This window comes from Sturnus vulgaris, chromosome 13 (genome assembly GCF_052056855.1).
Source record: "Sturnus vulgaris isolate bStuVul1 chromosome 13, bStuVul1.hap1, whole genome shotgun sequence".
Classification (NCBI taxonomy): Eukaryota; Metazoa; Chordata; class Aves; order Passeriformes; family Sturnidae; genus Sturnus; species Sturnus vulgaris.
Genome location: NC_142255.1, coordinates 7,006,597 through 7,032,280, shown reverse-complemented (window position 1 = coordinate 7,032,280; position 25,684 = coordinate 7,006,597). Strand labels below are relative to the sequence as shown.

At 40.2% G+C, this 25,684-nt stretch overlaps 1 protein-coding gene across 3 annotated transcripts in view; it reads right to left on the bottom strand.

Annotated features, from left to right (window-relative positions):
• Window positions 1-25,684, bottom strand: part of ALDH1A2 (aldehyde dehydrogenase 1 family member A2) — a 55,152-nt gene that overhangs the window by 21,049 nt on the left and 8,419 nt on the right. For all 3 annotated transcript variants that reach the window (XM_014874038.2, XM_088172486.1, XM_014874037.2), the window contains exons 2-4: window positions 6,748-6,852; window positions 6,375-6,515; window positions 4,650-4,779 (exon numbers count right to left, since the gene is read on the bottom strand). In XM_014874038.2, coding sequence (XP_014729524.1) covers window positions 4,650-4,779; window positions 6,375-6,515; window positions 6,748-6,852 — 376 coding nt within the window. The remainder of the gene's footprint in view (window positions 1-4,649; window positions 4,780-6,374; window positions 6,516-6,747; window positions 6,853-25,684) is intronic.

The window sequence follows — 25,684 nt, the reverse complement described above, 5'->3', positions numbered from 1 at the left end:
CAACCCAGTGTGGGGTAATAGAGTAACATTCAGCTGACTCATCTGCCATTGAGGACACAGGCAGTGTGAAGTGATAGAATGATGTACCACAATCTCTAGATATGGAATGAAGAGAGGAAGTTTGTGACTTTTGTCACTGAGCATCATTTACTTCCTGTGGTCCGGGGGCACATGCTGAGGTTACACATGCAGGTTTCTTCCCAGTTAACAAAGAGCCAGAAAGGGACTTGCTGTGTGGGGACCAGTTAGGGTACTGTCTAACCAGCAGCTTTGTTAGTGTGCTCAGCCTGCACCTGTGCAAAGTGGATTTACTGCACCTTTGTACCTCAACTGAGTCTTGTAGCTGTATAAACTAGCCCAGACTCAAACTATGTCTGAATTTAGGTCGTATGTTTTTCAGTGAGGCTGAGGGAAGGCTATGCTAAAGGCATGAGCTGAATGTGCCCCTTGGCCTGTAGTGCTTGGTCTTCTAGAAAAACTCAAATCTCTTAACTTGGTTAAATAATTTCAGCTAAGTATGTGAGAATGATGAGGTTACCTAGGCTTACTGGCATGAGATGATTTACCAGGATAAGAAAAGGTTAGACAGTGGAAAGGAGTAACAGGAGGCAGAGGAGAGATTACAAGGCTTTTGCCCCCATTGTTCTGTCTGACACAGGGTATGTGCTTTCCCTCCCAGGCTGGGCTGGGAAGTGGCCGCCCCAGCCTCTCCCCCGTTCAGTCCAGAGCTGCAGCCACCCTTGTACAATGCTGGGGAAGGGCCTGACTTCACAATGGAGAGTGTGTTTTGGGAACCTGCTGCAATATCCTCTAAGATATATCTGGTAACAATAAACAGGTTAATCCTTAAAGTTTCTTGGGTTTAAGAAAAGACTTCAACTTGAATTTGATTAGAAATAACTTATTGTCAGGTCTGCTTATTTCTATCCATCTACTTTACAGGATTTGCTTTGTAGAAACCTGAGCTAGAGTAGCTGGTATGTCAGCTGGGGGCCAGATACAAAATAATTATGAGAAAGGTAACAGTAGTCTGCAACCAAGACCAGGGACATAACAGAGACAATAAAGGAGAGAGGGAAAGAGAGAAAAGGGAGCAGGAAAAGGTAGAAGTTGGTTAGTTAGTTTGCACTGCATTGACAAAACGTCATTGTAACATTTTGATCTCCAGACGTTTGACAATTCCCGAGTGGAGATGAGAATATTTGTGTCACAGACTAAGATGATCAGTTTGGTTTTCCAGGTTATCTTTCACAGATGCTAGCAGTGGTTCACAGACCACAGGAAGATTCATCAGATCTGACAGAAGTAGAAGTCAAAATACAGAGAAGTACATACAAGCAAAACTGTTTAAGTGCTCAAGAGGAATACAGAGGAGTCAGCTAAAAATACCAGCTTGTACTCAGTAGTACTGTGAGAGGTGGGTTCTCATCCAGAAGGATGGTGGCAACATAACAGTAACACAGTTACATTAGCACTGTCTGACTTTAGATTGTCACTGCATAATCACTGCCACATGTCTGCATGCTTCATCACACAGAGTTATAGATAACCTGAACCTCTTGCCAAGGCAGACAAATGGTGGTTAATTCTGCCCAGCGTAGGCAGAACGTTCTTTCCGCAGAGCGATGCCTCCCCTGCAGAGCTGCTCTCCCTGCTGTCTCCCACTAGACTCTAGACAGCTGCCCTTTTTGACACATACTTCCAAAGTTCATCATCCACAGATTTTCTGTCAAGATGGGATTTTTGAGGTTGCTTTCTAACAATATCTTTGGGAACATATGTGACTTGAAGTTATTCAGAAGGCTTGGATGTCTCTGGACAGGCCAAAGGTGGATCTGAGAGCCACCCTGTCTATAATGTAGAACAAGCTGTTACCATGACAAAATAACTCATGAATTAAATGAGATTAATTCCATTATTCTAAACAGTGAGCACAGAAAGGTCCCTTGTGCTTAGAAATTATATAGGAGGCTTTTTAAATGTTTGAGAGTTTTTAGTCATGCTAATGACCCTTATTCTAAGATTCTGTGGCTGATGATTGTTACTCTTACCCGTTACTAGCTGGCAGCCAGAAGAACATTGCCTGAGAGGGACCAGACAGTGATCCTACCTCCAATCAAAAACTTTGTGCTAAAAGGTTTTTTTTAATATACTCAGCTGAAGTAAACTGACATTCTTCCGTCCTCACTGATATTAATAGGGCAAGATCAATTTGCAGCTGCTTAGCACCTGGCCCAAAGATTTTAATTTTTAATCAGGAAGCAAGTCCCATTTATCCAGGGATCTCACTTTGGGACAGCAATATCGTCCACAGATGTGTTTGCTCAGATTTCCATCAGGAGTCTCTAACACGGATTTTTTATTTGCATAACAACTCATGCCTCATATAGCAGGACACAGCAAACAAGTGGGTGAGGAGAGCTGAATTTGTTCTTTAAACTATATCATAGCATATATTGCTTTAAAGATACATTTCTGCTTGCATTCAGTTTATTAGTTTAACAGTTTCTGGTCTAGTCTCATTTTGTTTTAATTTAAATCATCAAGGCTTTACGCATGGGAGCAAGCAAAGGGCAGTCTGAAGGCTTTGTAGCTCTGGGACCAAAAGGAATGTGACTGTAAAACACACTTCTTCTACTTGTCTATCAATTGCCTGTTTTTATTTTACAGGAAAAGAAAACTTCAACAAAAACAGCAGCAACAAAAGATTGGGAGGTTTCAGATTCATTAGCACACTGAATAGAAAGACAAGATTTAATAGTGGGTTTTTTTTTGTTTTGTTTTCTTGTTTATCTTTGGTGAGCTGATGGTAAGTGAACATAAAGAGCACTGCTGTTTAACACTGGCTTTGCCCTAAAATAGCTTCATGAGAATGACAAATTTAGTGTGAAAATAGAGGAACAAAGAGAAGTGTTAAACGAAGAAGAACTAATTGATCCCCTGAAGATCTGTGAATGGACTTATGATTCTACACTACTGAAAACTGTGTTAGCACAAAGTTTGCCCTGAGTAAGGCATGCTGAAAATGCACCTTCCTTTCGCACAGCATAGTCCACCTTACTGAAAAAAATCAGGTTTTATCCTATAAGGTACTTGAAACCAAGAATAAGCAGAGAATATTTATTCTCCTTTATCTGGCAGTGCCTTTTGGTGGTTGACCTAATTTCTGTGTACCTGTGGGGCTAAAGAGTGAGGAGGAGGCATTCACTGACCAGGGAGAAAGAGATTAGGAAACAGGAAATTTGCTGAATACATGAATTTATAGTGTGGTCTGCACTTTTGTATGATTAAATGTGAAGTGCAAACAGCAAAACTGGGACTTATGAATCTCAGCCTAAATGACTGTGGAAAACTTTGAGTCCTTGCAGGAATGTCTACACCTGAAATACTATTATTGTCATTTCTTTGGTGAAAATAAGGTAATGAAATAAATGCCAATCAGTGCACACTGTGGTTTTAATAAGATGAAACATCAAGATGAGTAACAGTGCAAGAAGAGTTATATGATGTTTCCCTTCTGAAAATTTTGGAGGCACATTTCCAATTTATCTGCTTGCCTCACTGGGGTGGTTTGGTTGTCTGCTGCAGAGAGGCGAGTGAGTGCACTGCAGCTACTGTGTCACACAGTGAAACACCAGGGAAATAGCTGGGCAACAGCACGGGGCATTTACCCCTGAGTGTGCCCTCCTGGCCTTACTGGGTAAAGTGGAATAAACTTGCATGTGCAATGAACATGTGCACCATGAAGCCAAAAAGAATCCACATAATGAATGTTCGTTTTCCTTAACGTTTTTCCTGAGATTTATTTTATGCAGGTGAAAGATCAGTACACTTATCTTAATGACTGCACGTACATAAAATAATTTTCTGCTATTTTGCCATGTCGTGTAATTGTAGCACTTGGTGCATCTAGTCCAGACTGCAGATGAATGAATATGTTTGCATCAGACAATGCAGCCTGTATTTGTTAAACAGCTGGGAGGGAGGAGCAGGAGGGAGAGACTTGTTAAATAATGGTAAGGATTTTTTCATATCTCTTTAGCAAAATATTAAGAACATAATAATTTCCTAGCATGCATGAAGGTTTATCTCATATATACCATATAAAACTCATCCCACTGAATAATTTGAAGAAGCATTTATAACAAAATATATCTCATATGTATGTAGTTCTCTGTAGTAACATTAAGAATGCTCTAAAATTATAAATTAAGTTAGATCCAGTGTTAGTCCAAGGTAAAATTATTGGCATAAGAAGACATATACAAACAAGATCCATACATAATGATACTGTTTCTTAAACAGGCACCCAACACTATTTGTATGAGTTCCAAGGTGTTTATCAGGCTTATACCTCATCCATTTTTACATGTGTATCAATAATTAAAGGTAGATATTGGGCTATGTCCTTCTCAGATGGACACATGCAAAAGAAACCAAGCCCTCCTCATATGTGCATGTAGGGTAGAGCAAGAGCAGGGCATCCAGTCCTGCCCTTGCTGACTTTCCAACATCTGCTTCAGCAACACACTACACACTGTAAGAGCAAACCAGGCTTCTCCTCTGCTTTCCACAAAGCTGTGAGCTACTAAGCTTTAGTCTGGCCATGAGAAGGTTTAGGTGCATAGCTGTGCTTTAATTCCCCTTACCTACAGGAATGGTCATTCCATGGATTTTGTCTGCCCAACCAGCATAATACCTCAAGGTTTTTATGACTCCCTGGAGATCTACATAGAAAGCTTGCAAGAACGGTTTGCCACTGTTCAGTGATTCCATAGTCTGAAGGACAAGAAAAAGTAAAGAGATGTAAGTACAGTAACATTTTTGGACTATTGTACCTAAGTATTCACCATCTTAACAGCTCTTGAACCATGACAAAGATTTTAATGAAGATCAATCAGTTACACCTTGGTGTAATTTTAATGCAGAAGGTTCAGAACAATCATCTGATCTCCTTTGTTACTTCTTTTCACAAATGTTAACAAAAAGTATTTTCCTTGAAAAACTCAAACTGGTTTCTTCTGGAGTATTCTGGAATGGCTATGATTTTAAGAATATATGTGTGTGTTTATGTGTGTTTGTCTGTCGGCTGTCTTGTGGGTTTATGTGTGTATCCACATGCATGTACATGTGCCTTTGTGTACTTTGAACCTAATAGCCACTGTGTTTGGTCCAGATCTATAAATGCTGAATTGCTTTAATCAGGAGCCAAGATAAAAATGCCTGTCAAACTGGGTTCTGTTATGTTAATGATAACAGCTGAGAAGGGGCTCCTTGTAACCCTGTATTAATGATCTGAATCCATAAAGAGAAGAATGGACACATCCCTCTTTATATAATTGATGTGAATATAAAAATTTCTCTATATGGTTGCCAAGACTCCTGCTGAGGTCTGAGATATCTATACTGTACAGACAGTTTATTTATTGCCATCAAATAAACAAACTTTCCTCTAGGGAAGCTCATAAATTAACAAGCTAATGTCTTTATTTTTTAGTTAATATTCCTATATTTTAAAGTATCTTATAAGCTATCCTCTTAGGGGTTCCTAAGATCATTTAGCAAAAAAAAATAATCCAATAAAATATCCTAAGATGTTGACTAGCTTAACTCGTTCTCAATAGCTGTCTAATAGAAATCATTAAGAATGGGCAAAGAACACCCATGTGTAATACACCAACCATCAAATGAGTTGCTATAGAGAAGAATGGAGGCCTAATTCTGCACTGACTTATATCCCCAAGAGCAATTAATGGCACTGCCTGCAGTGCAACTCAGTAAAGAACTTGGCTCCAGAAATAAAAATTAAATGACAGGCAGAGTAAACTTGATTTGCTGTGCACTTCCTTCTCCCCATGGCGATTTTACAGTACCCGCTGGTGGTAAGATGATTTAAGTGTTGACAAAGCTGGAATTAAGATGTTCACGGGCTTAGTTCAAAGCATTTGACATGCGGAAAACAACATTAACAATGCCACCGTTCCGATGGCTTCATCCGAGAGCGAAACGGAGCCGCACCCGCAATTCGTGTCACCAGCAAGTGTCACTTGCCCTTCCCTTCCTGTCTGCACAAATCATCCCAACCTGCCATTTCTTATTCTAGAGGAGTTACAGGTGTGCATGGCAGGCACGCACGTGTGCTTACCCCTGCTTTTGTGTGACGTCCAATTTAAAGCTGATCTGAGCCCACTGGAAGCCTCTTGTTGGCTTTCATGGGTTTTGCATCACGTTGTGAGCAGACAGAACCATTTCAGTCAGGAAGCTGCTGTGTGGTTTTCACACACAATTCATATCAACCCATTTATGAACGAATTGGCTCTCAGAATGTAAAACTGACTACTGATTTGATTACTGATTTTTTATGTACCACTTACAGCAAGAATTGCCCTGTCCCTTTCGACCAAGTCTGCTAACTTATCCAAAAGATGGCCTCTTTCCGAGGCGTCCATTCTCCTCCAAACGGAGCCGAGGGAGAAAGCCAGCCGAGCTGCCCTCACTGCCTTGTCCGTATCAACCTGGGAAGAAGGAAGAAGAAAATTGAAGACACAGGTAAATAACACAAGCAGGCTTATGGAATTTGCTGTTATACAACATTAGTCACATGACAGGTTTTGGAAATATGATTAATAAAAGAACTGCCCAGTAGTGCTATTCTGGACTGGTTGCTTTGATCTATTTATACATTTCTATTATCTTTATACATTTAATTTATACATTAAACATATAGCCATTCATGGAATACATTACCTTGTCAGCTTCCTGAATGTCACAGATTTGTTCTCCTGTTGCTGGATTATATACTGGGAATATTCTTCCACTTTCAGAATTCTGCCACTCATTATTGATGAAAATCTAGAAAACAAAGAAAAGTCATCAGGTCTCTTGCATGAACAAAGAGTAATGCATATAACAACAAACTCATGAGAAAAGTTACAGATTCTAATACAAAAGAACTGAAACTTATTTTTGCATGTGAAAATTACAGTTTTCAAGAGTTCAGGCTGAGGTCAGCCCCTGATGTCTTTCTGTATTCTATAGCACTGTCATTATAGAAGCAACATCAAAGTCTAAACATTGGTTGATGTTCAAATTTGGTTCAAAAACTGTAACAAATAAACTAAAAAAAGAAATAGCTGTATCAGAGAAAAAGCCTTGAAACTGCTGGAGACAAGACAAGGATTTGGAGTAATCACTCAGTTCAGTAAGTAAACATTTAGTCACTGATACATCCCAGTCAAGGCTGAATAATCTCAAACATCACAGTTCTTCAATACACAGTCAGTTAATTATGGCTACAGTGACGGCTTGCAGCACAAAAAGAACTTGCTTATCTGCTAGGAACAATGGAAATTGTTACATTCTCTCAGTGTTGATATTTTAATTGTCAGGGGCAAAACAAATTTAAATGGTAATGGTGCTGACAACAGCTGTCTTGAGAAAGGTAATGACAAATGAGTTATTTGAAGTAGATGTTTACTGGTAGCTGCATACTTGTCAGTTATTTTCTGCTGAATGACTTTTAAGAACAGGATGCAATTATTTATTAGCAAGAATTAAAGAAGGCACTACATGAAAATGACTGAGCAAAAAGTTTTCCAGGTATTCAGACTCCTTCTGTCTTTTAATTCTTTCTAAGAATTGAAGTGTTCAAAAATTCCAGACACCATTTGGGTTCCTTGAAGTCCAGATATCAATGTACTTTTATTGGATTCCATGAAATACAACCTTAAATGTGCAAGAGGATGTCCTGGCCTCGATGAAATACACAGGAATTTTACTCCTGACTCCACTGAATGCATGAGTTCACATGCAGAGAGAAGGAATGTTCACCACCTGGGTTTTGGGGTTTTTTGCATACAGGGCTGTGTTTATAAAGACAGGGACCCTTTGAAAGCTTGAGGAGTCTCCATTCCCGTCAAAGACACTCAGGTGAGAGAAATTGGCCCATCTTTATACACATGAAGGCAAAAAATACATCTGTAGAGTTTTCAGTTACCAGATATGAGCTTGCTCAAACTTATTCTCCAAGCCAGATGGAAGTCCTGTAGCTGTGTTCCTCTCAGCAGGGCTTATTAGCTCAGGCTTGGTGCCACAGTGGCTGCAGTGTCACAGCTCCTGCTCCAGAGCTTGCTCGTGTCTGGCTCTGCAGCCGTGTAGGAGAAACCTGTGCCTGCCTGGAAAAGACCCTGCTGATAGAACTGTACACAGAACCAACAATTCCATGTGCTTTTGCAATTATGGATGTGTTTCTGTTGTGTTTCCTGATCTTCCCTGTGCCTCAAACTTCAGCCTCTGCTGTGTGCCCCCCTCCATCCATTCCAGAGTCTGTCCTTTCTTTACTCCCTCTTGCCCTTTCTGTTCAGGTTTTCAGAGGTTACCTATCACAGGACCTACCACACCATTACCACTGCTTTCCTTGCATGCCCTATTTATCCTCAATCTGTTTGCGTCCTTGGACTGTGAGGTCCTCAGACTGTGCTGGTGTCTTCCTGCTCAGTGATGACATTTAGGTTTGACAAACCCAAGTACTGGTCCCTGTTGGGACATTCTGGAGCTAACCCAAAATGAGACAGTGAAAGAATCACCAGCACAATCTCTAATGACCAACGCCTAAGCCAAAATCCTCTGGTGTATCATTGTCACTTTTAGACTGTACGTGAAGCAAAGAAACACTGAGATCTGTGACCTGTGTAGAAGAAGGAATTTATTTCATGCTTTCCACCGAGTTTTCTTAGAGTTAACTGCACCCAGTGAGTGTGTTGGGGGGTGCTGAGGAGGGAGGGGAAGGGAGAAATGCTTCTAGCTTCAGGAGCAGATGGCCAGAGAAGATGTAAGCATGTTTGTTTAAGGTGACAGGATGTACATAAACACATGGGCTTCTCGTGTGAGCTGCATTGAAAGAATAAAGCAGTTTGGTTGAGTACAAGAACCTGAGAAATCGTGGCAGCCACAATTCAATACACTTCCCTTAGGGAAGTGGTCTGTTCTTTTTTAAATAGATTAAAAAATGTTAACTCCATTCTGCTGGGATTAACACCTATCATCAGGTTTGCTAGTACACAGGACATATATTTATTCTTGAAATACATTTCACCATAGGAATGAGAAATAGTGCCTTGGAATTACAAAAGAGTGCTGCAATTCAAGCTGACTGGAAGGAAAAGCTGTATCATTTTATTGAATGCTCCATTTATCCCACTGACTTAGAAAAAGAACAGTAATAGTAAATATTTCAGATAGGACATGGGAAGGATCTATTTGGCATAAATTTAGAGCTGAAAGCAAGAGAAATTGCTACTGTTAATGGTTAATGTTAGTTTCTTCCTGTTCCACTTTCTATAAACAAGGTATTGCCTATACAAGCTCATTACTGTAAACTGAGCACATTTAAATTGGCAGTAAAATCAGAGTATTTACTCTAGTGCACAAATAAAGTACCTAGTCCCATGTTTTGGAACAGTTTCAAGTCTTGAAATCCAGCAGCTGGTGGCTTTACAAGCAAAGCCTTACACTTAAATAATTCACTTTTGAAAGTTTTAGGTGTTCTGTGTCAGGTAGTACCATTCAGCAGATATTCCTACCACCGAGACGCAGATTCTTTTGCAATAAATTTGCATTCACAGGGGCTTTTATAACTCTTCCAGCACTACTGACTCCAATGGCTGTTGATTAAATGTATATATCCTGTACATTTAATCTGACTTTCATTATGGCCACTTCGTAAAAATGCCATGAAATGGAGAAGCGATGACACATTGCAAGAAAAAGGAATCCCTGCAAAGCCTCAAATTGGGTTTTTTTCTCCCTTATTTATAGTGACCATGGTAAAGGCTGACTCTAAATCAGGGAGAATATTTGACAGCGAATGTTCCTATCTATGGATTATATATAACCCATCTTAAACACCAGATAAAAAAGGGGTAACCTTAGAAAAAGAAGGGCTTGCTTCCATGTAAATCATGCTACAAATTGGACAACACCCAGTGAGTTCATTGTTCAACCTCAATTGTGAAGGCTATTCACATTTACTATTCCCCTGGAATCAATGTTAATTAAGGCTGACTGTGGCTATAAATCAGCCTTTGGTTTTTACAACTTAATTCAGCATTAAGCATATATATGTAAATAAAAGGTAACTGATTAACCACTTGAGTTTTCCAGGAGTTACTGAGGTAATTTGTTTTTGTTTGAGTCCTAGTGTTACCTTTTGTGATATGCAGTAGGGAGAAGAAAAAGTCTATAATGTGTCATGCATTTGCTATGTGGTATTGTGGTAGTTAAATAACCTGGCCTGTTGGGTGCTATCAATAGCATTGTGCCAAAAGGCAAAGGGAAGAAGGGAGCACTTGAAAAATCTTGGAATACACAAACATTTTGTTTGCCATTTACTCTCAGTAGAGGCAGTAATGGCAGTAACACCAGAGCAAAGATAAAAGGCCAACTTTGCTGCTGTGCTGAGGTGCCCCTGTCAGTGCAGAGATTTAGCCAAGAACAAACCCAAGTGACAAAGCAGCCAAGGCCTCCTGTGAGTGGAGTCTGGCTGCAGTTGGTGTGCAGTGGGCAAAGGAGGAAACCAAACGTTTGTTGCCCAGTGTTGCCAAAGGCGCCAGCAGAGCAGGGCAGCAGGGGACCTGGGGGTGCAGGTGCTGGGGTATGTGAGGGTGGGGGGGGTGGGGGGTGGGAGGGGCTGTTCCAAACAGTGCAATGTGACAGCCTGGGTGGAAGCTCCCAGTTGCCCCTGTGAACATGATGTCCCTTGGAGTCTCATCATTTTCATGAGATTGCATCACACAGGTCTCTGGGCAATTTCTGTTCCTTCCCAAATGAAAGATAGAGAGGGCATGGATTTTCCTAAAGAGAACAGTCACATCCCTCCTGGTACTGACAATAATCAAGAACCTCCCAGATCTTTTGCTAGAACTTTGCAGGATAATGGTCTCACTATGTCTTTACTAGGTTCAAATCCTGCCTGTGGCTAATTATATATGGCTTCTGTTGACAGAGTTCCACAGGGCTCATCAAGAAAGCAATCTGACTCATCCTGCAGGCCAAGTGACTGTTCAGAGCCTTGGAGATAGCTCGTCATATTGAAAAGGAGAAAGGAAAAGCAAACTCCAAAGTTACCACGTAAAAATTCCAAGTTACTTGGAATACTGACATGTAGTTGCACCGAAAAATCATACATTGCATTTTGCACAAGACCTGCATTACACAAGCATTAGACACTGAGTTCAATCATTTTAGATCCTCATCAGTTTTGAAATCAAGCCAAGAGTAAATGTTTTTAGTATAATACAAAGCAAATTTAGCTTTTCAAATAAACAGCTACACTCTCTTGTTTCAGTAGCCATCCATCCCCACTGGCTTAGTAATTATTAGCAACTTATTTTTCATTTTAAACCATGCAGGTAATTGGAGTGACAAGTATTCAAAGAGGAAGGGATGTGTACAAACCCAGGCTGGACATTCTGATCTGCAGTGCAGCAATAGCAAAATTTAGACCAGGGAGAAAACATATTTTGTGTTTTCGTCACTATTTACCAGAAAGGAAGTATTAAACAACTATCTTTATGAGTTTGTGTATAAATATAATTAATTAAAATAAAGCACAAAACTAATATCTCCTTTGCAGCTCTTAGTTGAAGGAGCTTTAGTTTCATGGCACTTCAAATTCCCTCTGCTGTTGAGCGTGGGGCTAGCCCTCCATTTGAGAAAATCACTGGGGATTCCTGCATGTTCACTGCCTCTCTTTTTCGTATTGTCTTTCCTTAAAACATACAGGGGGAAAAATGATTTTGGGCTCTCTTAATTCATAAGAGTAATCAACACAGGTGGCAACAACATAACTTTTCATTTCCTTTCTTAAAAATGTTCTCAAATGATGTGTGAGTGAAATGATGATCTACATTCTTAATTCGATATTGCTTAGTGATGATGTCATGAGACATTTTCTTCAGGCTCCCCAGCTGTTTAACTAAGAACTTCAGGCAGTGCACAGACAGTGGCCCAGCATTCAGCTCTTTGGAGGTGGAATTATTTTCCCATGGATTTAATAAACAAGGTTTTTGTGCTGTTGCAGCTCCAGAAATGTTTTTTGGTACAGGAAGAGGATTTTAACATCCAAATAATAATGGCTTCCCACAGGAGATTTGGTTCTGGATGAATGGAGGAAGGAATGGGAATTTCCTAACTCAATTGATTTAGTAGCTGGTTATAGTTTCATTCCATCAACGATCTTTTTTTCATATGTGGCTTTTTCCTTAGAGAGCTTTTGACACTAAATCTGCTGGGATGGGGGAGGGGGCATCAGATGCCAAAGTACTTTATAAGAGAATCACAGCTGCTTGGCCCTCAGCATCTTCTCAGAGCTGGAGGCATTAGGAAGTACATAATGGCACTTCTTTTTTGAGGGGGGGTGGACAATGATTTTAGAGGCATGCAAAAAATCCAGCAGCAGCATTTCCCTTGGTAAATAGTGCATAACATCCCAGATACCGGGCACCTGTGCCTCAGTCTGGTCAGGAAATTTCATATCCTTTCCCATCTCAGCAACTTCATTTCCTCTCCTTGGGAAACATTTCAAGAGTCCTAATGATTAGTACGATTGTAAGGGAATGAACTAGGTGGGATTGCAAAACAGAGGTGCAGCTTGTTTATTTTCACAGGCCTTGTTTTCCTTCACTTTTATGGCTGTCTCGATACAACAAATCTCTCACATTCTAGAGTGTGTTGTGAGGCACTCCTGGGAGTGGCTGGAAACCAACAGCTGGCTATGGACTCAGCAAAAACCTGGTTTATAAGAAGGCACTAGGAAAGCAAAAGGCAATGCCAGCAGTCTGCTGGCTGAATGAGCAGCGATGGATCAGCAGTGCCATTTAATTTTATTTTGAAGAGGATTGCTCAGGTGATCAGCAAGGGTCTTCTTGCTGGCAGTTCACAAAAGGCAAGTAATGGGCTTCAAGGCCAACCTCCCCAAGCACTATCAGTACAGAATCCTGTTTCTGAGCCATGAATGAGCCTCTCTGGGCAGTGCCAGTGGCTGTGCTGCTTTCAGGGGACACCCTTGCACTAGCCAAGGCAGCCTGGCTGGCCCAGCACCCCAGCACAGGTGCTTGTCATCATTCCTTACCCCAGAGCAGAATCATCCTCTGAAGTTACCCAGGTTTGGGTTCTTTAGTGAGATGCCTTTCAGCTGTGGAGGAACTGCAATTGTATGAGAGTACCAGTGAACTGTACAGGAACAACTTTGCACCAAATTTAATTCAGGCAAGCAAGTTCCCATGGGCATAGCTGGTTTTCAGCCACAAGAGGCCCAAGAGATCCAGAGCAGAACAAAAGGAAAAATCCAGCTGGTTTCAGTGGGAGCTGAATCAGGCCCCAGTTGAGGAAAAGGAATCAGTGGTAACAGCCTCCAGAGGGATGTTTGTACTGGGAAACAAAGCTGTTTCACTGGAAACTTGACACATGCTCTAGAGCCTGTGAGGTCTGAAAGACCAAACAAAACCCGAATATGTTGATTTTTCTTTTTCTTCTTTGGCTGCTGGGTTGTCCTTTCTCCTTACTCACACCCCCCCACATGGTAAAAATAGAAAAAGAAAGAAAAAAAAGAAAAAAAATCGAAAATGAAAAAGAGTTCTGTTCTAAAGCTCTGTGTTCTGTGGGGTGCTTAATCTTTTTAAAACTCTCATTTGGACCTCAGAGCCTGATGGATAATGTCATAGCTTTTGGATGTACTGTAGCAGAAATGGTACAGAAATTTCCTTCATAAACTCAAGCTTGAAATTGCACTCAAGAACTTTAGAGTGCACACTTTTGAGTGTACTGAGAGGGTTGGGGAATTTTAAACCTTTACAAACATAGTACAGCAGGAGGATCAAAAAAGTGGAATCAAAAATAAAATGCCCAAGAAGTGAGAGGGGCTGCTCTGGTTCGCTGTCAGTGCAGCAGTACAGCCAGCTCTGGGACAATTTTGTTTGTGCAAGCCCAGTCCTGTGCCAAGGGTAGGTGTCTGATGAGAAGACGAGGATGTTTGTCTTCTCTGGGTGTAAATCCCAAGTAGCAAGGTCTGAGTCAACTCTACCAGAATTAAAGCCAGTGCTGCATACTAGTGGACTTTGGATCAGAAGCCAAATGTTTGAAAGAGGTGAATACATCAAGGTTCAGTGACATTTCAGCCTGTGTAAATTGTCAGGCTTCAGTGCGGCTGACATGAGCTGGACGAGGATTCTCGTGATTGAGCTCTGATGGTGGCAGGAGCGCGGTCTCTTTTCAGTCCCAGAGACCTGGGAGAAGAGGGCAAAGCAGGACCTGTCTGCAGGGGCTGCTGCCCTGTTCTGCTCACCTGGATGTTGTTCAGATGCTTAAAGGCAGACAAGGCAAGTCCCCCACTGAGCCAGCTCACAGATAGAAGAGGTTTAGGGAATGTATGCTAGGAAAGGGGTGTGATGGGAGGAGAAACTGGTGGAATCCAGGATCTCTGAGCAGCAAATGGAATCAGAGAAAGGGCTAGAAGCCTCCCGTCAGTCTGCTGTGAAAGTGGAATGTAACATGATTTTTTCTCCCCTATGTCCCACATCCCTCACACCAAATGTTTGACCTGCCTGTCTTCCTGTCTTAATTAGTCTTCTGTCTTTCTGGGAGTTGGGTCTGTTCTTCTGCAAATGGCAGCACATCAGACAGGGGAAACCTGTCATGTTTGTTTTCTAAGCTGTAGGGGGTACCCATTTGAAAAAACTCCCGGCTTATCTAAACATTTTTGTTTGTATGATTTTGAATTAGGAAGTGTGAGTAATTAGTTAAGAAGATTAAATAAGTCTTAACAACATGCAGTAGCGTGCTTACTTTCCTCCTCCCCCCCAAGTATTTCCTGCACAAAACCCAGGCTGCCAAACTGTGATGATACCCTTTTCTATTTTAGTTTCTCACTGTGCCACATGCTGATACAGCATCCGTTATTTCAATTCAGTCTCATTAAAGGGATTATTTTGCGCCTGGTTGTTCAAGAAAATTAATCTAAAGAGAAGAAACTTCAGATTGTATTGTCTGTTGAACTATACCCACCACAAACATTTTACTCCTTTTGGCTGCCTTATTAAACCAGTGGGGAGAAACTTTCATTGCAGCACATAAAGTCTTTCCTCAAAGTAATTTTTACTTTTTTCAGTTAATGAAGACTTTGTCTGCTGTTAATAGAACAATACAGCAGCAATAACGTAGCTCAGGTAATATTTCATGTATTCCTAAGAAACTAAGCTCACAATCTTTACTTATCCTTTAATCAGTGGGACTCTTTAATTGCTGGAGAAGAACATTTACTCTCTTTTACTGCATTGTTTGTGAAACCAGGATGACTAAAAAATTACCCATGCTTTCCATTTTCACTAATTACACAGACAAACCATCACTGGATGAGTTGGGTAAGGATGGCAGTGGTTTTTATGGAGTATGGTCCTTGATGTCATTTATTGCACCTTAAAAAGTGATATAATGAAAGATTTTTTATAATCCACTAAATCGAGAGTGGAGAGGAGGAGTATTTGTTTACATAATCAATTATTGGGCTGTCACTGGGCTTTAATGAAGTTGTGGCTATTAAGAACTTGATCCTGGAAACCCTTCCACAAGCACTCATTTGAAATGGTGGGAATGAGGAGGGGTTTGTACAAACAAGACTCATATTACTCTATGTGGTTGTCCTGTGTCTTGCATTGTTTGTGCATTGCAAGTCTTGTGTGCTCTTTACGTGTGACAGAAAACAGTGTGAGCTATTCATCTGTACATGGGAAACATGTTCTGCCATTTGGAAGAATTTAATCTCCCTCATAGGTAACTGCCATTTAAAACGTTCATCATCAGGAACAAGTTCTTACTTAGAAATTAGCTGTGCTGCATAAATAAATATTCCTCCTAGGATTTCAGACATTATAGACAACACAGAAAAATACAATGAGCAAACTTATTTTGACTTAAAAGCTCTGCCTGAGAAAATTACCTTATAACTACACATGAGAAATTGCTGGAATGTCAGCTTCATTTGCAGTGGCCCCTTATGGCCTGATCACCCTCCCTGGCACGATAAATCACTGGCAAGATCCTTACCTTAACACGTTTGATCTCAGCTCAGCAAGACTTGGTTTTGATGTGAAGAACTCCAGATCTGTTAGGTCAGAGACAAATAGCAGAGCCACTGACCTGCAAAGTGCTAAGTCTATATTAGACCCAAGTGAGCAGCCTTAAGCTCCTGAAAAGTTTGCCTTCGCTTCTACTTTGCATTCTGAAGCTTTTCAAATATTACTGTTAGCATGTTTTGTTAATGATGCCAGAGCCAATTCCTTTTGTGCCGTTCTGCATGCACAGAATCCACAAAAAGCATGTGGTAAGAGAAGCATTATCTTGGATAAACTGTTAGAATTATTTGCACTTTAGAGAGACATGAAATAAAGCTCATTATTTAGCAGTTTCTTTACTTAATTTACACAAATGGCTTGCACTGGCCTTTTTCTTACTAGACAATGCCTACTGATATCACAAATAATGATATTCACCAGTACACCCATTAAGATGATGCAAAGTGCCTGTATGTATATGTCTGTATGTACAGAAATCCAAACTACTCCTAAAAAGAAAAAACTCAGCTTGTGACATTTACACTCAAAGTCTGAACTTTCACAGAGAACAGTTTTGTGCCCACTCAGTTTTGCAGCCTTGGTTTTAAAGTATTCCTTATTGTCCTGGTTAAAGAGTCACTTATCTCTACGATAGTAAGCAGGAGTGTTAGTCTACCAGAAAATTGGATGTTCTTAATGGGCTTTGGGGGAGAATACCTTTGCATCATCAGCATTAAGTTAAATCACATTAAGTACCCACTTACAACATAGGGATTACCACTTATGACATCTTCGGTGAAAGCCTTTAAAACAAATTGTTGTTTGTTAGAAGAAGCTGTGAGATAACAATTCCCAGAAGTCTGATTTATAAATTCTTTTTGCTCTTCAAGAAGATGCAAAGGAACCCGATACCTCTCATTCAATGCTGTAATGAAATCTCTCAGGCTGGAAATTCTTTTCAATAAAAAGTCTCGGAAAATACTTATTTATTTACTTTAGAATATTCTTCTGGAGAGAAGAAACCTCTAGATTCTCTTTCCTCAGTTCAGTTCTGATTTCTCCTCCAGTTCTTTCTGTTGATTAAGTCATTGCCTTTGTACAAAACTGGAATAGGCCATTCTACTTTTTATTATTCGTAAGGCTGATTGGGGAGAACTGGGTTTAAACTGTTGAAGTATCCTGCTGTGCTTGGATACCTGACAGATTTACACCTCAAAGTACACTGTGGTGCTAAGGCTAAAATTGGATGTGGAGTGTTCCTGCAAGAGCATATTACAGTCTCAATCAAATAGAACACCTGAGGATATACCAAAATAATGCCAGCGTTTGATAGAATTCAACATTTTTGTGTAGGACCAGCAAATTATTCTGTATAGAGATGAAGGCCTGCATGAAAAATGAGTTCTTCTATTTAACTTTAAATAGAAACAGACCAATTACTTCAACTATGTAAATTAAAAACATGACTCTAAACTTTTGCCACACATACAGCATTTAAAAAGTGGATTAGGGCAAAACCAAAACCTGGTTATACCGAGCTTTCCTTAAATGAGCAAAGCGTGCTGTAAGTCTTGTCAATAAAGAGCCTTCTTTAAAATCTTCAATACTCATATATGCAGTCCCAAGATCTGTTCTCCCCATTTCCTATAAAATTCATATTTCTTTTCCCCTTTTTTAACCAAACTCCATTTTTCTCTGCTGGAACCCCTTGTAGTGATGCCAGAATATGGGCAAACCTCATTAATTTCCCTGCTGTCTACAAGACAGGATTTATGCTTGCAGTGAACACAAGGACATTAAATGTATTGTCATTGTAGTTCACCACACTTGTAGTGACCACAACACAAGCATAGTGACACTATGCTTGCAGTGAACACAGTGAACACTAAATGGCTAAAATCGCTATCAAGACTTTAGTCTGAGAAATTTTTCACCCAGACATTGTATTAATTACAGCAAATGTGTCACCCAGTGCCCCACTTCTGTGAGAAGCACACCAGTGACAGCTGTTTGTGAAGGTTCATGGCATGCAGCCTTTGGCAGGTACCTGGTATAAGGTATGTTGCCAGTCTAATCCAGTGAGTAATAACTAAATTCCCATGGGACCTGGCTGAAGTCAGATGTTGCTGTTCCTGGTTCACTGCTTTTAGTCTCCCTGAAGACCATTTAGGCAAACATCTGGAAGAGCTGACTGTAAAGGTTCCCAGTCACAGGGAACCACTCCAGGAAAGCAGGTAAAGGCTTCTAACCAGATAACAAGTTATCAAAGGATTTGTCCTGTTGCTCCCTCAAGGAAAGAAGTGAACTGAGACAGAGAGCAAGAGCATGAACACATTTGTGTTGTATGCAGAATCCAGACATTAAAAACAATTGTCTTGGCTGATGGGAGGAAGAGCTGTGCTGCACTAGTCAATGGGCATGTTCTGCACTGGGCTCTTGCTTGGCATCTAAAGAGGAGGGCCTTCCTTCTCCCTCCATGTTGGAGTGCCTTACTAAAACAAAACCTTTCAGACGTGAATAGAAGTGATACCAGAACTGGAGTTCCAGTACTGTCACTGCTTTGCACTGATGGAATATTCCTCCTCCTAAAGAGAAGTACAGAGGGGAACAACATCACCAGCTCCAGCTTCATCTGAACTCATTATGCAGATCTTGCAGCAAGGAGGGCACTGCCTCCCTGACAACACTCAGAGGAACAACAACAGAGACAACTCCTGATGAAGTGACACAGAAAGAGAGCACAGAGCACAAAGAAAGGGATTTTTTTCATCTATACCGTGTGTGCGTGTATAGTGAGTACACAGAGAAGTGTGTAATTAATAACATACAGAAATTCAGACATGCGTCCACAGGTAAACACTGGTTCCAAAATTCATCTGTATTGCCATTTCCCAGAATATCATGTACAAAAATAGAGGCTTAATCTTCTTGTAGTCTGGCTGGTTTAGCAAGAGATCCTGCCTCTGACACTGACCTACTGTCTGAGTTAGTCATGGTTACACTCCCACAAATTTAAACTCCCCCATCTGTGAAGGAACCTTGTCACAGTTTTACAGTTTACAGTGAGGCTGAATCAATTAATGCCTTCTGAAAGATGTGAAGGAGCAGAATATTAACACTTGCAGTTAAGTGATGCCAGCTAAAAACATCTTTAGTAATGTAACAAACTGATTTAAAAATCACTATGAAAGGGTTGGACCACCAAGACTCCTAGGCCATCATCAGCATAGCTATAGCACATTCACTGTTAGTCTTCTATCACTATTTCAAATGAATAGTGAAAAAAGCAGAGCTTGATTTTCACCTCTCAGGAAAACAGCATCCAATAAACATCACAAAAGAGAAGGGGCCGTTAAGTAGCCAGGGTAAAGAAAGTGTGATAAGGACAAAAAGAGGAAGACCAACAAAATGTCAGGCACTGATGGAAAAGGGGGTAAAGGCTAAGCCAGATGTCCTGAAAAATAACTGTGCTTGTTTCTCAAGGTCCATTCTGGTATAGGACTGCTGCCACAGTGTGTCACAACTGAAGCAATTGGAAAAAATAAAAAGTCCCTTGATTTGAAAGGTAGGTGGCAATTTCTTTCTAGTTTTGAACATCTCAAGAATAAACTATTTCTGTTACAGCTGAAAAGAAACATAAGCAAATGCAAAATGCATATATTATGGTAAGCTTTGAAAATATCCAGTGGAATCAGGAGAGTGCTTTTATGTGTAGGGGCAAAGAATGTTTAAAATATACTCCAAATATGTTTCAGACAACGAAATGAAGTGGTTCTTTAAAAAAAAAAAGAAATTTATGTATCCACCTGTCAGTTACATAAATGCCTTCTCAAATCAACCTGACAATATAAAGAAGTATTAAACGCAGTTTAAAATTAAATTCTATTTTAAGGACATTTGCACTAGCAGAGTGGTAAATAAAAGTGAGGTGCAGTATCATGGGAAGTGCTTTTGCAATTGAGCTGAAAAGACTTTACAGGATTTTTCAACAAACTAGATCACAATTTTCATCTAGGTAATCTTATAATTGGGATATAAAAGCGCAAGTGCCTATAAACCAGCCTAAGAAAGCTGAGTGTGAAAATGGGTGATCTGGACTGTATCACAGAGAGGAAAAAACCAGCGTTTTTTTTGAGCAAAGGGGTTGGGAATTATCAGAGGCATTCCACACTTTTTACGTGTAAGCTGTGCAGGGAGGACAAGTCGGGCTGCAGAGGGGGGAGCAGCTCTGTGTGCAACGCTTTGCGTGGGCACTGCTTGCAGGAGAGAAATAACACAAAATGCAGACCCCCAGATATAGAAGCAGTGTAGATCGTGAAGGATAATACCAGGAGTGAGGTACTGACTTCTAAATAAGAGCAACTGAAGTGACATTGAAGTGGTACTGAAGAGGAAAAAGAGTATGAAGGCAGTAAGGCTGGTGCCAAAATAATTCCGTATTAGTTCAGTGAAAGCTGCACTGAAATAGTGTGTAGAGAACAGAGTTTTCTGTGTCCTAATGTAAACAACATTTGACATAGTCCTGTCAAGGACTAAAAATTGTGTCTGAACCCCTGAGAAATGGTTACCATGTAAATAATTCTAGCTTCATTGCAGGAGAGAAACACATGAAGAAGCCATACTCTCTGGGATACTAAACTTCAAGCAGCAGATTTTTTTTAAAGAGGAAGTAACTTAGAAACTCCCTGCTTGAAGCTCGGAAATTAAAATCCATAGAATCAGCATGGAGGCTTAAGAATGTGAAAGTGTCAAAGAAGATTTGCATTCCCAAGGCTAAAAACGGGAAGCACAAGCAAGAAAATAAATGGGGTGGCAAAGAAGGAATATATGAGAGGAAAAGTAGGCTGAAAACCACCAAGATTGCAAACACAAAAACTAAAGATTGCTACTAAACATACTAAATATTCTGAAGAAAATTACTGGAAAGGGAACACAAGTAAAACAGCCAAGAGAAGCCTAAAATAATAAATAAGCAGATACAGGCTGTAGGAAAATCACTGGATTCTGAAAACAACCTGGCTATGGAAGGGAGACTGAAGATACTTCCACAGGTGTCTGCTCATTTTGGGGAGATCCTTATTTGGCTATCCCAAAGTAGATTATATTTCTGTTCAAATATTAGAAAAGCAGAGCCACTAGTTGAAAGACTAGAAAATGACAGGTAAAATACTTGTTCTGGGGAATCATCTTTATTAAAAATCTAACACCAGCAGTATACCAAAAATCATTTAAGGCTGGGTCCAGGACAGGCCCAGTGCTTCACTCCCAATTGTGCTGCAAGGAGTTGAAATAAAGTTCCTGAAATAAAAAGAAATCCTGAATGCTAATGCAACCTGAAATTTACTGCATCAGTTCTTCCAGTTTTCAAAAGGCATCAAGAATTGCATAAAAATCACTGAGAGTGTACCAGAGTGATGGTGGGGGAGATGAGGGGGAGGAGAAGGATGATGGTGATGATGCATTAAGTGGTTTTTTCCCCACTGAAGCATGAGAAAACAATGCCACAGCACAGGCCTGGAAGGATCTTCCAATTGGAGAGATCTATTTCAGGTGAAATGTACACCTGACATTCTAACCAGCTCTAGTCTCTTGGGGCCAAATTTAAGGCATGCTGACCTATTCACAAGAGGATAAGACCAGCCTATATAGGACTGGTATAAAAATACCTATATTTACCCCAAATGGTAACTAGCTCTGCTTTGGAAAGAAATCAGTCTCACTTTAGAGATAAGACCTTACCTGTGTAAATACATGTGTTTGGAATTTCTGTCTGGAAAGGCACTTTCTGATAGTTTCTGAGAAAACCCAGTGGATTTAGTGTAATCATTGCAATAGGACCAGAGCACAGTAGGAGGACAGTGTCCCCCTGGCATCCTCTTTCCAAGTTCAGCAAAGGGGCTGCAGCCTGTTTTACTATGCAACACTTCTGGTATTTTTTTGACTTTCCAAATGGATGTTTTTGTAACTCAGTTTAAATTAGGGCATACTATAAATCCACATGAAAATTAGCAAACATATCCTTTCTGTAACCACACCACCTGCTGTAGGCCCCTCACAGCTGTACCACAGCACACCCTTAGATTCTGAGTTCAATTCAAATGCTTCATTACCTAGGAATCCCTCACGGATTAAGGTTTATATACTCTAGTGGTCAGTGTGGCACCCGTGTTTTAGCCTCCAGCTGAGGCCAATTGAGATTGAGCTAACCTTAAACATTTTCACTTGGGTCCCAGAATGTGATGTGGATGCTCCTCTGCAGTATTTTCCCACTTCAGTCCAACAAAGCTGGAATGCATTATGTTTCAAGTCACCGATGTAGGTCACTAGGCTCTCTATGAAAGGCACTGACTCCAAGTAATCAAGGAATAGGTTCTTTTTTTCTTTTGTCATTTGGGAGATTATTGCAGCAATGCTATTGCAACAACACTTTGATGTGGCTTCACATATCACACTTTTAGTAAAGAAGTGCTCCTAAACCTTAGTTCACCGTGTGACTTAGCATTGATGTGTTGCATTCATGTCAAAAGGTAGATTGCTATTTACAAGAAAAGACTAATGAATAGAAAGATGGTTTTTGACAAATTCTGAAATAGGGAACTTGTGTTTTGGAGAAAACCAGAGAGGAATATGCAGTTTGAACAGGAATTCATTTGCTAAACACAACAGTAATGAATGATTGAACCCTTGGATGGCAATCAATGTTTAGACTTCATCATTCTCTGCATAATACTTGGTAGTAAATCTTCACACAGCTATTCATGCACTTACTGTGCTTTAAGTACGATGTCTTGTCCCTTGTCTGAGGATTCCTCACTAGAGAACTGCATGGAACTGCAGTTTTCTGAAGATTTTTTAAACCTCTACACTTGTGTGTTTACATTACATTTACATAGCTTCCTTATGATCTTGTCTTTGGTTAATTGCATTTTTGGTCTGTCATTTCTTTCAGCTGAACTAGATTTGATATATTGGTTACTTGTTTCAGGGAATGAGTTCTACTCCTAAAAAAACCCCAAATAGATAAAAAGCCGTGAGGTTTTTTTAGAACTGGGGAGAATTAAAGAATTTTCAAAAAATAAACAGAGAAATGTTACAGTCCAGCCTTACAAAAGATAGCTGAAAAACTGTAAAAGAAGAAATATGACTTTATGCAAGACCTGAAAAAGAATTTATGATATGGACCACTGAACTCATCTTTTGTCATTTATCTCTGTAAATGTGTGAGATTTCTTGGAAGATAGTTAGTCAAATTAGGAGCCAAGATGAATCAGTGGATACAATTTATTTAGACTCTAAAAAGGCTTTTGATGATATAGTCCTTAGCAAGAGGCTATTAAGGAAAGTTAGTAACCATATGGTGAAAGATAACGTCCTGCCATGGATTAAAAAGTGGTTAAGAGATAAGATAAAAAGACTGGAAATAAACGGATAATTCTCCCTGGAAAGAGGTTAATAGCAAGGTGCCCCTTTATTACTGTGACTGGCAATCGATATCTTGGCTCACCTGCCTTTGCAAATCATTCATAGTAAGGTACAGAGTTCGTAGATAAAAATGTTCAGGCTAATGAGAGTATTGTAGAAAATATTACTGGGCCTGAAGTTAAATAACATTTGGGCAACTCAAGGGAGATGAAATTTGCCAAAGGCAGGAAAGACAAAGCCAAGCCTCTTGGAAGGAAGGGTTCAGACAAGTTCTGGATGCTGATCTGTGCCCACTGATTTGCAATGTCCATGAAGAGCTCACTGAAGGGAACTGTTCATGTGCATCGTACAGAAAGGATGACAACTGGATCTGGTGGCTCCACAGTGTGGTCCTCCCAGGTAGTTTATGGCAGTGAATAACTTCAAACTGGCAGAGCCCATTAAGATCTGCAGGGAGCAATTTTGCATGGACAGGGAGATGGACAGGCTGCATCAATAATTTTTGGACAGTGGTATTTATCAGAAAACGCAGATCTACAAGATAGAAATGTAATATGGAAATGCACCAGAACTGGCAATCAACTTCTTTCTGAAGAACAAAATGAAACAGAGGAAACAGAGACTTAATGAGGGACTTTTTTTAAAAATCAGAATGAGAAAGAGTGAAAGAGGGTGAGCTGTCCAAAGTCCAACATCATGGTTATTCTTGAAGCAAAGACCTGAATCCTACTTTTCCTTCATTAGTGTCTTGCCTACTGGGCTATCAAGCTGATATCTGAGACCTCATAAATACTTAGAAGTGAATTATCCAACAGCAGATAACGTGAAATTCTTCCCAAAGACAGCCAAAGTTGGCAAAATTTGGACCTATCCCCCATAAGAAATTAGAGATCCATATTGAAGTTTCTGCTCTGTTTGCAGAGTAGGGGTTGCATTTGAATACTTGAAGTGTTAAACATTTTTTGCAATGAGAAAAGCAATGAGAAAGTCTTTCAGTGCATCATCTGACCCTACCAACTGGACAGAGTCAGCAGTGTATTATTGTACTGATTGATGCACTAAACCAGGGTGCATTTTCCCTAAAGATCCAGCCTCTCCTTGCAGACTCAGCACAGTAAGAGGTCACTGCTGCCATAGTTACCTCTCAGTAACAGAGCACTCTGCCACAGTTCTCTAGTTGAGGCCAGTTCAGCCCCGTGCTTTCTGTGTTTTTTAAGGCTCGTGGCAGTTGTGGCTGGAATAAGCAAAGGCAGGGACTGGATACACATAAAGCTATGCCTGTGTCTTGTTCCCTCATGCAAAACCTGGGTAAACTGGGTTTGTGAAGAAGACTGTAAAGGTTTGGGAGGAAAGACTAATCCCATATTCAGGCTACTAATTGGAAGGAAATGCATAAATATTTTCCAATCACTATCTGAGTTGATGGATTGCAATACTGAACACAAAGTATGAACACACCGGAAGAGAATTCAAACTGCGGATTTAAGCAGCAGTGTATCTGCATACAGTATACACACGAAACATCATACGTGATGATACAGAGTGGCATCCCTAGTGCCAGCATCAGATGCTGAGGTGTTCCCCAAGTGGGTAAATAGCTGTTCTATTTGTCTACTCTTCATGCATCTCTAATTTTCCATGCCCCATCTTTTGTAAAAGAACTGTGCTCACCTAGGTGACCCAAAAGCCAAGCTGTTTTTTTCAGGACTTCAAAAGGCACTAAAGTAGCTCATTCAGGGACAGACAGATGGGAAAGTGCATGTATTCCTCACTTACCTGAGTTTTGCCAAAGCTTGTCTTCTGTTCAAAAAACTACAAAGATTCTGCATATTAATCTAAAGAAAATCGATTTCCTGCCTCCTATCAAAAGGTTAGCCTAGAATTTTATCTGGAAAACATGTGCTGGAAATTTTTATGGAAAAGTTAATGCCAAGGAAGTGCAATGTGAATGAATATACTGAAACCTAGCAATAAAATACTTCAAACTCTGATGCTTATCATATGATAATTTGAGATGTATTTGTTAGCTTTTGCCTACCCAGAAGCAGTTTGCCTACACTTCATACAAATTCCTGCATACAGCTTTCTGTTGCAGTGCTGGGTAGTTCACCTGGCCTGTGTGCAGAACCTGGACAGATTTTAGCCTGTGGTGTAAG